Source organism: Diceros bicornis, chromosome 19, assembly GCF_020826845.1.
Source record: "Diceros bicornis minor isolate mBicDic1 chromosome 19, mDicBic1.mat.cur, whole genome shotgun sequence".
Taxonomy (NCBI): Eukaryota; Metazoa; Chordata; class Mammalia; order Perissodactyla; family Rhinocerotidae; genus Diceros; species Diceros bicornis.
The window spans coordinates 26,805,339-26,821,676 of NC_080758.1; the positions used below are offsets into that span (position 1 = coordinate 26,805,339).

A 16,338-nucleotide genomic window follows, 5' to 3' on the forward strand; every position below is an offset into this window, starting at 1 on the left:
GTAGGCATACATTCAGCTTTAGTAGCTACTGCCAAACAGTTCCCCAAAAGGGTTATACCAATTTACATTCCTACCAGCAAGGGAAACTCCAGCTGATCTATATCTTTGTCAACATTTGGTATTGCCTGTCTTTTAGTTCTAGTCATTCTAGTTGGTATGCAGTGGTACCACACTGTGGCTTTAATTTGCATTTTCCTGATAACTAATGAAAGGTGCTCAACTTCAGCAGTCACCAGGGAAATACCAAGTGATTTTTTAACTATGTAAACGTATTACCTACTCAAGGAAATACATAAATATTTTCATTATTTTTAAAAAGAATTCATGACTCCAGCGCCATCATTGCAAAGACCAAATCCCATGGAAGGGATGTGTGCACGTGTGTGTGTGTGTGTGTGTGTGTGTGTGTGCTTACATGGGCATGTGTATGCATGTGGGTGTATTTAATGTGTGCATACTTGTGTTTTACTGGTTAATGGTGACCTCTGGTTAACAGAAACCTTTCCACATCAACCAGACAGCCTTGATCAGGAAACACGAATGACTCAGAACCTTGATCAGGAAACACGAAAGACTCAGAACCTCAGTAAGAGAACAGTGGTCCCAGCTCACTAACAGGGCTCAAAGGCGCTTCTCTGAGAGATCGTCCAATCGTCTTCCTACCTCCTTTTCCTTCAAGGGGATGTGGTATGGGAGGCTGGTCTGGCACCATTTAGGAATTAAGAACCGGAACTTTTTTGTTCCACTTTGTTGGCACGACCGCTTGTCAGTGGATGTGCAGTAATCCTTGATGTCCCAGATCTAGGCACAAAGTGTGGGTTAGTGTAGTGTTGACGCCAGCACCAACTCACTCTGTGGGCCCCCACCCAGACCATCTGTCCTTACTTTAGGGGGCAGTTCTTACTCACACCTCCTAGATACCCAGACATTCAGAGCCAGAAGGGGCCCATGGGATGTTAGCTAGCAGGCAGAGAGGGTGTGACTGGACCAAGGACAGGACACTCTTGCCTCATGTCTCACCACAATGCATGGAATCCATCCTGGAGACAGCTGGTCACAGATCAGATGCACGGTTAGGGGGTAAGGGAGTTGGAGGAAGAGAATGATGGAGCACGGGACCCACTGGGGAAGGCTTCTTGGAGGCCCTTTTGAATTATGCCCTCCTTCATTTCACTGGGCACACCAGAGCAGGAGAGGGCTTCTAAGGTAACCCACCCTACTGTCTACTGTTTTACAAATGAAACCAGAATCCAGAAGGAGTAGGGACTAGGCTAGGGACACATGCGGCAAAGAGGTGGCCAGAACTTGGCTGATGCTAGCTCCTCCATCTTAACACCAGTTCTTCCTCACCTTGATGTGCCCTTTACAATCCCCTGTGACAAGGATCCTGTCATTTTCGTCAGTGGTCATGGCGCCCACAATCACATCCCCGTTGTCTTCCAAGTCCACAGGGAACTTCCCCAGCAGGCCTCCATTCCCATGGATGGACCAGGCATAGATGTAGCCGTCCACGCAGCTGCTCAGCAGGGCGGCCGTGTTTGGCAGGCGAGGTCTGGTCTGCAGGAAGATGATCTGTGCAAGAGATGTGAGTCCACTCAGTGGTCCTGTGAGCTGGGCTCACCCTGGCCGCTGTCCATGGTGCTGAGGGGCCCAGGCCAATCACCCCACCCACCTGGTCCCCCAACTTCCTGGATGCCCAATGAGAATGGTGATAGGACACCACCTTTCCTACCTAGCTGGTGACAAGGGACATTATGCTGAACTATAAGCTCCCTGGGGGCAGGGTCTGTGTCTTTTTTTGTTCACTTTATCCTCAGCAACTATGATGGCACCTGACACATAGTACATGATCAATGAGTGGTTACTGAATGAAGACATATAAGTTTGATTTGTGCTAAGGCTCAAACAAGATTTTCTAAGACCTGTAACTCAACTCAAAGTGATTTGGAGGACGAATTCATTCCCCTTCATATATTTCTACAGTGAAATGCCCATATTTTCCAGCCAATTGCCAAGAAAGCATTTTATCCAAATTTTTCTTCAAGTCTTGTTTTGAGCATGCCCTTTGCTAATTCCTCCTTCTTCTCATTTCACCTTACATGTCACCCCTGTGGTCCACGTGGGAGCCACAGTGGGAAGTGACTCTGCATGATGAGCATGAGAAGATAGTTGCTCCCCTGGCACCCACCCTGCATGTGGCAGAGAGAGTGCAGTCAGAGGGTGGAGTGAATCAGCCCAGACAGGGGAAAGTGAAAGCCTCCCCACCCCTCCTAAGTCAGAAATTACAGTAGGGTGGCTTATGTGTCCCCAAAACAAGTCACCACCAACAACAAAAACATCTCAATTATCCTAATTGTCATAGAGATCTAAAACAAAATGCTCAACTTGCTTCCTGTTGGCCCAGGTGCCAGGGTTACGAAACCAGGAATCCCTAAACCAAAGGCAAGCATTTCCCCACTTTATGTAAGTGTACTTGCGCATCATTCAAAATGTGGACAGCACAGACAGATGAAAAGAAATTAAAATCACCCACAGAATCCCAATACCCAGAAATAATCACCATTAAGATTTTAATGCATTTCCTTTCAGCTTTTTTCTAATTGCATTGTCTATAAAGACTTTTATCAGATCTTTTAAAATTATGAAATATACACGCAAGAATAGACAAATATACCAATGAACAATAGAGAGGATCCAGAATAGATTATAGAACACTATGTTGGGGCCCTGGATAGGCCACCCCAAAATATCCCACAATACCATATTGATTATTCTGAATTAAAGTTACTTGACAAGCGAAAAGGGCATTCTGACCCTCTTGTCTCTGTTCCCCCGGAAAGCAGGAAATAACTCTCCCATGTGAAAGGTGCTCTCCCTGTATCCTTATCACCAGAGCTAGGGAACTCAGGGCTGAGAAGCCTGCACAAACAAACCTTGCTAATTTACTAACTCAAGCCTAAACTTTGCTTAAATTCTTCACTATTTACCTACCCCAACCCTAAGTTTCTTTGTCCTGTCAATTCCTCAAAAATTTATGTTTCTTTGTGTAAAAGATATATATACTGCCTGCTTTGTTCACTCTCTGAGCATCAATTCTTTACGATCTCCAATACATACGTATTAAACTGGGTTTTTCTCCTGTGAATCTGGTCTTGCATCAATTTTATTATTAGTCTAACCATAAGAACACAAGAAGGACAGAAAGGGGATTTTCCCCGCCCCAACTATAATATGTAAGAATGATAGAATTTCAAGTCAGTAGAGGAAAGATAAACTATTCAATAAGTGGTATTTGAACAACTGGCTACCAATTTAGAAAAAAAAATTAGATTCATACATCACACCTTACACAAAATTACTTAGATGGGACAAAAAAAATTGACTAAAAATATATAAAATTATAAATGTCTAGAAGAAAATATAACAAATTTTTCTGTGATCTTGATATAAAAAATGCCTTCCTCTATTGTCAGAAAGGAAATAACAAAGATGGCTAGATAAAAATTAAAACCTCAGAATCTATCCAATGAACCTGAAATCAACAATCCAAAGAGGCTTATGCACCCCTATGTTCACTGCAGCATTATTCACCATAGCCAAGAAGTGGAAGCAACCTAAGTGTCCCTCAACTGATGACTGGATCAAGAAAATGTGGTACATATATACAATGGAATACTACTCAGCCATAAAAAAAGACAAAATCGTCCCATTCGCAACAACATGGATGGGCCTGGAGGGTATTATGTTAAGTGAAGTAAGACAGAAGGAGAAAGACAAACACTGTATGATCTCACTCATATGTTTAATATAAACCAACACATGGACAGAGAAAACTGTATTGTGGTTACCAGGGGCAATGGGGGTGGGGGGTGGGCACAAGGGGTGAAGGGAGACATATATATGGTGATGGACAAACAAAAATGTACAACCCAAAATTTCACAATGTTAAAAACTATTAAAACATCAATAAAAAAAAATTAAAACCTCAGTGTGCGGGCCGGCCCCGTGGCTTAGCGGTTAAGTGCGCGCGCTCCGCTGCTGGCGGCCTGGGGTTCGGATCCCGGGCGTGCACCAACGCACCGCTTCTCTGGCCATAGCTGAGGCCGCGTCCCACGTACAGCAACTAGAAGGATGTGCATCTATGACATACAACTATCTACTGGGGTTTTGGGGGGAAAATAAATAAATAAAAATTAAAAATAAATAAATAAAACCTCAGTGTGATACCACAAAGGCAGATGAGGTAAAAATATTTGCAAAACACAAGAGGCAAAGGATTCATTTCCAGAGCATATAAAGAGCTCCAAGAAATTAATACAAAAAATAAGAGACAAAGGGTATGAACAGACATTTAAATTCAGTGAAGAAATGCCGGTGTCTAACAAATATACTAAAAGCTCAACATCACAAGTAATCAAAGAAGTATCAAAAAACAATGTTATTTTCCACCTACCATTCTAGCAGAAATTAAGAAATGGCTGACGTCCAGTACTGGCTTAGTGTGAGGACAAAGGCAGACTCACACACTGTTGGAGGGAGTTGAGACCATTGCAGTCTCCTTGGAGGCTTGACTGATCACAGCGTGAACTGTGCACACTTGGCAACCCACGAGTTCCACTTCTGGGAAATCGGGCATAACGGCACAGACAGATCCGTAAGGATCTCAATTGCACTGTTGCTTGTAATAGCGAAAAACTAGGAACAACTTAAATGTCTATCAATTGGGCATTCATTAAATAAATTATGGAAAATCAAAAAAAATACACTGCAGATAGGGGCAGATGTACTGGTGAAGTTCATGACGTTCAAGTCCAAGTTCAAGGTCAAGTTCAAGGCCCTTCCAAGGTCCGGGACTTGCAACATATGGTGACTGTTATAATCGTCAGCTTTGTAAGCTTCAAAATTTGTCATTTCTTTTCTCATTCTAAATAAATTTTCACTTTTTTTTTTTTTTTTTGGTGAGGAAGATTAGTGAGCTAATATCTGTTGCCAATCCTCTTTTTGCTGAGGAAGACTGGCCCTGGGCTAACGTCCGTGCCCATCTTCCTTTGCTTTATTTTTTTTTTAAAGATTTTATTTATTTATTTATTTTCCCCCCAAAGCCCCACTAGATAGTTGTATGTCATAGTTGCACATCCTTCTAGTTGCTGTATGTGGGACGTGGCCTCAGCACGGCCGGAGAAGCGGTGCATCGGTACGCGCCCGGGATCCGAACCCAGGTCACCAGCGGAGCGCGCGCACTTAACCGCTAAGCCACGGGGCCGGCCCTTTCTTCCTCTACTTTATATGTGGGATGCCACCACAGCATGGCTCAACAAGTGGTGCGTAGGTCTGCACCTAGGATTCGAACCTGCGAACCCCAGGCTGCCGAAACAGAGCGTGCGAATTTAACCACTACGCCACCAGGCCGGCCCAAATTTTCATTTTTATACTAATTTTTTATGCATAATTTTGTGTTATTTTTCTTAAAGAGTGCCTCCCAAATTGTACAAGTTTCAGGCTCCAAACAACCTAGATCAGCCCCCTGTATGAAGCTATTAAAAAGAATGAAGTAGATACATGTGTAGGTGCTGAGAGAAGTTGTCCTCTGTACATTGCTAGGTTTCAAAAAAAAAAGCAAATAGCTGAATACAGTCTCAAATGCTTCCAGTTTTGTTTGAAAACCAAAACCATACATATGTGTATATACAGTATATACGCATTTAAAAATAAATCTCGGTGCCAGCCTGGTGGCATAGTGGTTAAGTTCACACACTCCACTTCAGCAGCCTGGGGTTAGCGGGTTCCGATCTCGGGCACACACTGGCGGCGTCCCATATAAAGTAGAGGAAGATGGGCATGGATGTTAGCCCAGGGCCAATCCTCCTCAGCAAAAAGAGGAGGATTGGCAGCAGATGTTAGCTCAGGGCTAATCTTCCTCACCAGAAAAAAATCAATCAATCAATCTCAAAGAAGAACACGATGTTTTTACAGTAGTTATTATCATATTTTAAGGAAGTTTTTAAAATATTATCATAAACATACTCCAGATCATTAAGTATTCTCCTAAAATGTGACTCCTCATAGCTGCACAGAATTCACCAAAATGATGTGCCATAAAGATCTCCCATTTCTGAACTGGGGAAAGCTGAGGCTTCCTTCCCAACCCTTCCTGCACCGGCCAGGGATGGGTGGAGCGGGCAGGATGAAGGTGAGCGAGGGGAAAGGAGTGGGGCAGGCTTGGGGAGGGCTGTGGGCCCCACGGGGAGTACATGGTCAGGGCTGTGTGGCCAGGGAGTGGGCACAGTGGAGAGGGGCACTCAGGATGCTAGGCCCAGGGCAGGACAGAGCAGGACCTGTGTACAGGGGAGGCAGGTAACCAACACTATTCCTTTCACACTCTGTACCCAGCCCCTAAAACCTCAAACATATGCCCCTGCTCATTTTGCAAAGAGCTGCTGGACTGAGGTTGGGCATTCTAGCCTCACTCAGCCCAGTGGTCCCAGTTAGTTTTCAACCGCAGGGGGACTAAAGGTCTCCCTGTGGGCCCCTTCAGAAGATGATGCGGCTACACCTGGGCTGGGCTTGGTACCCTGTGGAGCAACTTGCCACTCCCCACCTACTTGGTCCTCACCACTAGGGAGAGGGCCAAGGACGGGGGCTTCATCTAGAGTGTAAGGGACACAGCTGCGCCTGGATCCACGTCCCTGTCTCCTTCCCAGCACCCTTTCTGCCTTACCCCACAGTCTTCTGAGATAGCCAGACAGAAATGGTGGGAAAGAAGACCTGACAGACAAGACCTCCCCCCAGGTGTCCTTGCCCCAGCCCACCCTCACCCCTCATCCACTAAGGAAAGGCTGGGACCAAGGGTGACCCAAGAGCTCTGGACCCTCTCCAGGGCATCATCCTGAAAAGTGTCCCTCTGTCTGACACCCCAGTTCCCCAGAGGGAAAGGACTTTTCAAGTCAAGGGGCAGTGGGGGTGAAGGCAGAGCTCTTAGGAGCCAGGGTTGAAGGGTCAGCATCAGAAGCGGGCCCACCTTAGACAGTGACTGCCAGTCTGTCACACACACACACACACACACGCGCGCGCGCGCACACACACACACACACACACCTGCCAGCCATGGTGCCTGAAATCTCACCAACAGATATTCAGTCCTTTGCATGCAACTCTCTAATCAAAAATTCAGTCAAGATTCATGATACAAATCCATACTACACAGACCACCAGGCCAGATAAAATGCCCAAGGAATTCCCAACAGTGACAGTTACAAAGAGATAAGAACTTGAAAACAAACAGATGTGGAATAGGCCCTGGCTCAGTCATTTTCTGGCCGTGAGAATCTCGGGCAAGTCACTTCACCTCACTGAGCCATTTCCATAAAATGGGAATGACAACAGTACATACCTACCAGGGCTGTTTGAGGGATAAAAGAAAAATAATTCATGTAGAGTTTTAAGCTCACCACCTAGCAGATATTAAGAGCTCAATAAATATTAGGGGCTGCATATATTGTCATTAGACTGAAATATAACACAGCATATCAAAAGCTATCTAAGAGTGCATTTCTAACCCTGGGGTTTCATACCTGAGAAATAGATAAAAGATCCAAATTTTACACACAAGGATGTTCATGGCAACGTTGCCTCTAAAGGCAGAACCTAGACCTAACTGTCCACACTGAGAGCGGACTGGCTGGATAGACTCGGTACAGCGTGCGTCAGAGCACTGTGCGGCTGGTGAAGGGGAGGCTGTGCTCCATCAATGCTGTCATGCAGAGATGCCATGAGGTGCTGGGTGAAAAAGAGCAAATTGCAGAATAGTATATAAAATATGACACAGTTTGGTGAAAAAATATCTATAAGCACATATATACATTCCTACATGTACATACATGTATACACACAGGAAAAATGTCTAGAAGACTACAATACATGTCTTAATAGTTACCTCTGGAGATTGAGGAGGCTTGAATTTTTTAGTTTTGGGGGTTTGTTTTTATTTTTGTTTTTTTTTTGCTAAGGAAGATTTGCCCTGAGCTAACATTCATTGCCAATCTTCCTCGTTTTTTTTGTGCGTGAGTCGCCACCACAGCAGGACCACTGAAAGACAAGTGGTGTAGGTCCACACCCGGGAATAGAACCCAGGCCGCAGAAGCAGAGTGTGCCAAACTTAACCACTAGGCTGCCAGGGCTGGCCCTTACTTTCTAATTAGGGAGAGAGAGAGGGAGAGGGAGAGGGAGAGGGAAAGGGAGAGGGAGGGAGGGAGGGAGGGAGAGGGAGAGGGAGGGAGAGGGAGGGGGAGAGGGAGAGGGAGGGGGAGACGGGGGGGGGGAGGGAGGGAGAGGGAGGGGGAGAGGGAGCGGGAGAGGGAGAGGGAGAGGGAGGGAGAGGGAGCGGGAGCGGGAGAGGGAGAGGGAGGGAGAGGGAGAGGGAGGGAGAGGGAGAGGGAGAGGGAGGGGGAGAGGGAGAGGGAGGGAGAGGGAGAGGGAGGGAGAGGGAGAGGGAGGGAGAGGGAGAGGGAGGGAGAGGGAGAGGGAGAGGGAGGGAGAGGGAGGGAGAGGGAGAGGGAGGGAGAGGGAGGGAGAGGGAGGGAGGGAGGGAGAGGGAGAGAGAAGCGCCCTTCCTTGGACACTCCAAATAAGCTCTCTCGTGAGGGCCTTTGTGCCTGCTGTTCCCTCTGCCTGCCTCACTGTCCTTACAAATAACTGCAGGCTTCAAGCTCTACGCAAATGCCACCTCCTCTGTGAAGCCCTCCCTTACCACCCTATTTAAACAGCAATGCCCTCTCCACCTCCCATGCCGTTCTCCCCTCCTCTTCTCAGTTTTCTTGTTCTCTACTGTACTTGCTCGCCCTGGGACCCGCTACTTATTTTACTCACTGGTTAATTGTCTGTCCCAACTAGAATGTCAGCTCTATAAGGGCCCGGATTTTTGTCTCATTCCCCGCTACCTCCCCAGTGCCTGGTACATGCAGATGCTCAATGAATAACTGTGCCCTGACAGGACTAGGTCACCAACACAAAAAGTGGGGCTTTGAGTGCTCGGTCAGAGTCACAGGTTGAAATGCATGGAGACTATTGGGCAATTCTGCTTCCAGGAACCCATCTTCTGACACTCACACGAGTGCACAGAAATGTATGCACACGGATGTCCAGTGTGGTGCAGCGCGTAAAATTCAACACTAGAACTAGCCCGCCTGTCTATCACTGGAAGACTGGCTTCATAGTTTATGACACACCCTCATGACGGGGTACTGTGCAATTATTTAAAAGACTAAGATAACAAAAGAATAAGCTGAATCAAAATTGCTGATATGAAAATATACCCATGATATATGATTAAACAACAAGAAAAAGCAAAGGGCAGGACAGCTAAAATTTAGCTATAATTTTACATCACTGCTCTAAAAATAACAAGGGCACGGGTTAAACCAATCCGTCATCAGTGACTGTGACTAGTGCCATGGGGATGGGATGGAGTAAGACATAGACATAGGGGACCTTTATTTTTTGCTTTGCACGCTTTTTTTTTTTTTTTTTTTTTACCAACTAGCATTATTACTTTTTAGAGCTTTTTTAAAGGCATCTTTAAAAGAGAGGACAGCACATTCAGAACCTGGAGGAGAGACTGTCCAGCCACTTGCAGCTCTCTGCTTCCCCACCACAGGACCCAGCTCTGCAGGGCACTGCTCCCCTGTCCCAAGTCCCTGGTCCCCTGGAGCTGGGTAAGGGGGCAGTCCTGCCCACCCTAACACAACTCTGATTTGTATTTTCACCAGGCTCATGGCAGGGACTTAGGAAATCCAGACAGTCTCTGAAACGCCCTATCTCTGCAGATTAAAGCTGGAAGGGGCCTTAGGGGTCACCTTAACCAGGGCGACAGCACAGTGAGGGGCATCCAGGGTCAGAAAGGGGAAAGGTACAGGAGGAAGAGAGAACAGAGATGACCCAATCCACTCACATGTCGTACAAAACAACCTTCAGGACCCAGGGAGGCAGTTAACAGGGAATTCTGGAAACGGTGCTTCTCCTACCTCCCAGTCCAGGCCCCCAACCAGGAGGGGACACTGCTCACCCCCCTAGACAGCCCCCCACACCTGGGGAGATTCCCCAAGACACAGCAGCCCTGAAGCCAGAACCCTCAGCAGTACCATCATCTCCACCAGGCCTTTCTGGGCCCTGGGGAGAACCAGGCTGGGCCCCGCAGGCCCCCAAGGCTCGTAGGCACTGCATTTCCCGGCCCCATCCCAACTGTTCACCCCCGGCTCACACCCCAGACCCTGCCTGAGCACAGCCAACCTTCTCCACTGATGCGTTGGATTGCAGCAACATCTTCTTCGGGAATTCCCCTCGTCTCTTTTCAGCCTCTCTGAGAGCTGACAGTCTGCCCCGGGACTTTCTTGACAGCCTGGGGCTGTCGGCGCTGACAGGCTTCTGGAAAGCAAAATGGGCCTCCCAGGTCATCAAGAGAGGGTCTCCCTACCCTGCGGGGGAACAGAGGCCAGAGGCAGATGCTGAAAGAGCATCCACCCCAGCCCTATTCAGTAGATACCCCACCCTGTGACTGGCACAGCGGGCAGTCTGACGGATCCTGGGCGTCAAGATGCTGGGGAGTCTCCATTTTAAGTTACCAGCAGCTTCTGCTCTCAGGGCAGAGACCTGAGCTTGCCTTTGGGGAAGCCCCTCCCTTGTCCTGGAAGAGACACCCTGGCTAAAGGTGAGGATAAAGGGGTGTATGTACCCATTGCTCTAGACGATTCAAATGCAGTGGTGCAGCCCTGATACTTGGAAGGTGGTATGCATGCCTTGTAGTAATGTACCGTGTGAGCATCTTACAGCAGAACTGTGTCCCAGCAGGTCATGCGGGATCCAGGTCCCAGCTGCTATGCCTGACAAGTATTGTGTGTTTGGGGAAGGTGGGGTTTTTCATTCAAGCCTCAGCTCCCAGGAATGGGGATCAGACTCCAATTGCTGAAAGAATCTGACCGGCTCCCCAAACCACACACCAGAGATTACTGTATTCACTGCTGAGGGTCTGCAGCCAAACCGTCCCTGCACGTAGGGAGAGGGGAGCTCCCCTGCTCTTTCTCCCTACTTCCCCCAAACTAGGACCATCAGTGCAGCCTGGAAGGGTTAATTCTAGGGCAGAGACCAAGGCTCAGAGGAGGGAAGTGGTTTGCCTGCCTCTGGGCCTCAGACTACCGGAGCCCAGTCTCCAGGGCAGTGAGGCTTGCGAGGGAGGTAGGCAGGCCCCGCTGGCTCCTCTCTGCCGGGCAATGTGAGCTGGGGGACCGGGAGAGCAGCCCAGGACCCGACCTCCAGTGTCGGTTTTCTGGGTTGTCTTCCCTCCAGGTCCTGCCCCCAAGCTTGCAGACACTGGGGTCTGGTATCAGCCATGCTCTGAGAAGGCACCGTGTCCAGGCTCAAGGCAGCAGAGCAGGTTAGATACTGCGGGCCTGATCAGGAGGGGCCCTGCCTGGGCCCACAACACTCAAGACGACTGAATTGACGGACCTAAAGGCGCTCCGGGAAAAGCTCCTCCAGGTAAGAAAACATACAACGGCGAACTCAGGTGGCTGGAGAGTGAGGGCGGCCGCCTGGTTCGGCGCGCGGTCCCACCTGCTGGGGCGCAGGCCGGTCTGGCTCCTTGTCTCTGGGGCGTCTCATCACCGGGGGCGCTGACATCAGGGTCCGCCTCAGGTTGGCGTTGGCCATGGTCCTGGCGCTGGGGCCCGGGGGCTGCACGGGGCTCTTGTGGGCCCATTTCTGCTCCACGCAGGGTTTGCTAGGCCTGTGGCTCTTGGCCAGGCAGTCGTCCGCTTCTTGCACCTGTGTCAGAAAGCGAGCAGCCTGAGGTGTTGCAGTGTCCCGGAGTGACGACACCACGGGGCTCTCCAGGTGCCCCAGGGGTGGCTTCCCAGAAACCCAGGACCCGTAAGGGCATCAAACCAGAGCTTGAAACCCTGAGTACCCCCCAGGTAGGAGACCGCACCCATGAGGGACTCAGTCTCCCCATCTGTAAAATGGACAGTGGTTTCCAAATATTTTTGAGGTTGTTTTTAATCTTAAGGAAGCTCCAAAGTGTAAAACAGATAAAAAGCTGAGCTGCTCTGGAGGAGGCCCCTGTAAGAGGCTCCTAGCATCTCCCCTCGACATGTTTGGAAAACTACTGGATGAGGTGATCCCGAAGGCCCCTTCCAGCTTCAATTTGCAAAGACATGGTAATTCAGAGACTATACGGGCTGCCTTGTCCCTACCATGAGCCCAGTGAGCCCGGAGCGGTAATGCGTAATAGCGATGGGGAAGGTGTGAGCCGCCTTCAAGGACAGGGTAATCTCCCAGAGAGAACAGGACTAGCACCAGCGGGCTCTGGAGTCAGACTGCCTGCATGTGGAGCTATCACTTCTTGACTGTGTGACCTTGCAAGATGCGTAACCTCTCTGTGCCTCAGTTTCCTCACCCGTCAAATGAGAATAATTATAGAAACTACCACCCACCTATGGAGCTCCCAACCTCCTCCAGAACAAGTCACCACCATCCTCTCTACTTCCCAGGGTGCCCCCTACACCCCAGGTACACAGCCAAGAGAAAGGAGAGAGGAGAGTGTGTTCCTGTTGACCATACCCTCCTGGGCGTCAAGGGCAAGGGGCTCTCAGAGGCGTTGAAATTAAGGATGGGCTTGAACATGTTGACATTCCAGAAGAGGATGTCCCCGCTGTAGGAGCAGGTCCCAAGGAACTGGTTCTGGTACTTGGCCATGCTCAGGACATCCTCCGTGTGGAAAGTCTGCCAGTGGTAGCACAGGAGCACCGGCTTGGTCTTGTGGAACCTGCACACAGGCCAGAGGCAGGAGAACTGAGAGCGCAGCCTTAACTAATGCCCTCTCTCCTGGGGCAACACTGAGGCCTTCAGGCTTCTAGGAGCCGACTCAGAGGATGCTCAGGCATCGGAGCAGGCTAAAGCCCTGCCCCGTGGACCTCATTTACTAAGCACCTATTGTGTGCCCACTATAAAGGCCCTGTCCTGGGGCTTTACAGAGACTAACCTTACAAAGTCGCCCCATTCAGACATCTGAGTAAGGATTCAGGCTTAAAAAAGAGGAAACTACGGTCCTGGATAGGCCCTCTGAAGAGGAAGGGCCTTGCACGTGCTTTTTCCTTTGCCTGGAATTTTCCTTGTATCCCACGCCCTTGCTGCTTCACTGAGACCTCTCCTGCTCATTCTCAGATCCCACTCCACCCACAACATCCTAAGATGAGCCTTTTCTGACCGCCTCTGAGACTGAATCAGATTGCCATCCCCTCCCTACAGAAACTCAACAGACTTTCTCATTATAAATGAAGTTATTTGATTAGTGTCTGCCTCTGCCTAGAAGCTCCAGGAGAACGGAGGCTCCATCATTCTTGTTCATACCCATCCCCAGCACCTAGCACAAAACCTAGAACATATTAGCCTCAAAGAGTGATGAATGAATGGTTCGATGAGCAGATGAAACATTGGACATTACCCACCACTAATTTCCTGCCTGGCATTCCAACCAGCAGCAAAGCTAGGAATGGGGGACCCATCTGAAGTAGAGAGAACGGTCAGCCGCCCTCACCTACCCACACGCACCTCGCTACTCACGTGAAATAAGTGATTCTCTTACTCCACCCGGTCACATAGAACACTTTGTTCATATGGATAATCCCGCTAATCTGTTGAAGATGAAAGAACGCAGAACTCTAAGGCACCTTAAAGAAAATGGCTCCAGGCCCCGAATGTCTTCCTAATCGCACCAAAAAAGAAGTCAAAACTCTCCATGATGGTGAGAATTCCCTAGAGGTGATACCACCACCTATTTCTCAGAGTGCCCTCACGTCCCATCATCTCATTTGATGGATTTGGAGGAGGCAGATAGGGTAGGTACCCATGCCCATTTTTTAGGGGGATAACTGGGAAACAGACAAGAGACTTGGCTTAGGTAAATAATGAGTGGTAGGACCTGGACCAGTACTCAAATCCTTGGCTTCTTGGCCAAGTGCTCCTTCTGAGTTGGTTAAAGGACTGTGTCACAGGGGTTAGTTATGTGCTCAGGTCCCCAAGAGGGATGGCTGGCTTTGCTCTACGCCACATCGACAGACTGTCCCTATGACCCTGTCAGGCATTTCCCAAATACGGGTGAGCACAGGTGGCTCTGAATCACCTGACCCCACGGCTAGAAATGCATCCAAAGCTCTCATACGTGGGGTAAGAAGTGCTAACAAACTGAAAGAGCAGGAGTAGCTAACGTTTGTAGACGTTTATTAAGGACAGACCTTGTCACCCATCTTCATTTTATGGACGAGGACACAAAGGCTCAGGGAGGCATAAAGCCAGGCTGTCTACATGCACAGCCATTCAGGGCGGCACAAAAAAGAGTGCGTCCCAGGATCACAAGAGCTGTGCTGTGCTCCTCAAGAGGCCCCCTGGCCCCAGCTGACCCCAGACTGACCTCCAGTGGGTCTGGGTAGGGGAAGGTCAGCAGGCACTCGCCGGTGCTGTAGTTCCACATCTTCACAGTTCCGTCCCGCAAACCTGTGAGCAGGCACCGCTCCGACTCATCCAGTGACATGGCGGTCAGCTCCACGTACTGGTCCCCAATCACGGAGAACTCCATCAGCCTCCTGCCCGTCTCCATCTCCCACACGCTTACCACGCCGCTCAGGCAGCCGCTCACCACCTGCAGCGGAGCACACAGCGGGGCTCCTGAGAGGAGAGCGCCCCCACTCCCAAGGGCAGCCTCCACCTGCCATGGCTGGGGTGAGACTGAGAAGACAGGCATGCAGGGCCCCCCGCTGCAGGATAAGCCCCTCTTGAAAACAAGCCTTCCTCTGCTCCGTAGCACGGGGCAGGGCAAACTAGCACAGCTCTTTTAGAAGAAATCAGTTTGGTGAAATCCCCTTAAACTTAGAAATGGCATTTATCAGAATCTATCCAGAGAAAATAATCTCTAACTCAGAAAAGGCGTTTACTGAAGCATAATTAATCATAGGAGAAAAGAACCCAGAAAATAGGAGACATATTAACTGCTCCATAAGTAGGGAAATGTTGAGAGTAAAGGATGGTCATTCTACTCAATGCACCATTTGCTGCCATCACAGCTGTTACAACGCAGCAGCAGCAGCAGGCAGGTCTATTTCAGAACAACCCTCCTGCTGAGAACACGTAGGGAAGCTGGGGGAGGGATTTTTTTTAAACCATTTGAAGACGTTGAAGATCCTGAAGGTATGCAGGATGGTGGTGCTGGAGCCAGGATGAGAGAGAAGCCCAGAGAGATGAGCTCTGGCCTCATGCGGCCAAAGGCGACCTCTGCAGCAGAGGCAGCCGGCCCTGCCTAGAGCCCATGCTGGAAAAGGGGTCCCTGTGGGACTGGGCTGAGGGCCCAGGAACCCTCTCTGTTCCCACACTTCAGAAACCACGTGCCTAAAATCTCTACTCAGGACCACGGTGCTGTCTGTGGCCCGGGCCTCCCTCCCTTCCCACAATGGACAAAGCCGAACTAGGGCTTCCCTGGAAAATGGCACCTAGGAACAGCACCCACCCTGGGAACCTCACAGAGCAGCCCACACCTAGTGTGCCATCTCACACCCTGTGTAAAGAAGGCTGCCCGTCCAGAACTGACCTGAGGCCGTAGCCAGCGGCGCACAGGCTCAGAGAAATGAGGTGACCCGCTGACCAAGCATTGGCGCTCCCATCTCATCTCAGGCCAACTCCTCCGCAGGGCTGCTCCTCGTCCACGTCCCGCTGCCCCACGCCACCATCAAAGCCAGGAGAGTTCCGCCCACCCCGCCGCCTGTGCTGACTGCTCCTTGGATGGGATCCGGACACAGTGGGAGGCCGGGGTCCTGCCCCATGTCGCCGGCACCCCTGCCAGCCTCACAGGCAGCTCGGGCCCACTCACCTGCTTCAAGAGCTTGCTGTAGAGGATGGCGCAGAGCGGGGTGCTGCAGGTCGTGGTCTTCTCCCCTGCCTTCCCAGGCCCCTGGGTCTCCAAGTACCCTTTTAGGATCCCAATCTGCAGGTGAGGAGAGGGGCAGCAGCTGGGTAGTCAGAAGGCTCTGCCCTCAGTGACCAGCCCGAGAGAAACTTCCAATCAACTGAGACGTCCCGACTACACGTAGGCCTGGGCCCAGGACGGCCCCTCGGCTCCTCAGCATGGCTGCTGACACGTGCCCTCACCCCTACCCCACAGCCCCCACTCCCCGAGATCGGGGCTCCCAAACCCTAGTGTTCCTAGAACCCCAAAGTCCAAGTCCAAGGTCCCTCCTATAACTTCTGAGAAGCATAAACCCTCAATCCAGTGTCCTCTCCTCCGGGAAGCCTTCCCTGGCT

At 50.0% G+C, this 16,338-nt stretch overlaps 1 protein-coding gene across 1 annotated transcript in view; it reads right to left on the reverse strand.

The window, feature by feature from the left end:
• Window positions 1-16,338, reverse strand: part of EFCAB8 (EF-hand calcium binding domain 8) — a 68,782-nt gene that overhangs the window by 23,985 nt on the left and 28,459 nt on the right. The window contains exons 14-21 of the mRNA XM_058562943.1: window positions 15,908-16,021; window positions 14,459-14,686; window positions 13,612-13,682; window positions 12,610-12,814; window positions 11,605-11,814; window positions 10,285-10,419; window positions 1,351-1,572; window positions 664-801 (exon numbers count right to left, since the gene is read on the reverse strand). Of these exons, the coding sequence (XP_058418926.1) occupies window positions 664-801; window positions 1,351-1,572; window positions 10,285-10,419; window positions 11,605-11,814; window positions 12,610-12,814; window positions 13,612-13,682; window positions 14,459-14,686; window positions 15,908-16,021 (1,323 nt within the window). The remainder of the gene's footprint in view (window positions 1-663; window positions 802-1,350; window positions 1,573-10,284; window positions 10,420-11,604; window positions 11,815-12,609; window positions 12,815-13,611; window positions 13,683-14,458; window positions 14,687-15,907; window positions 16,022-16,338) is intronic.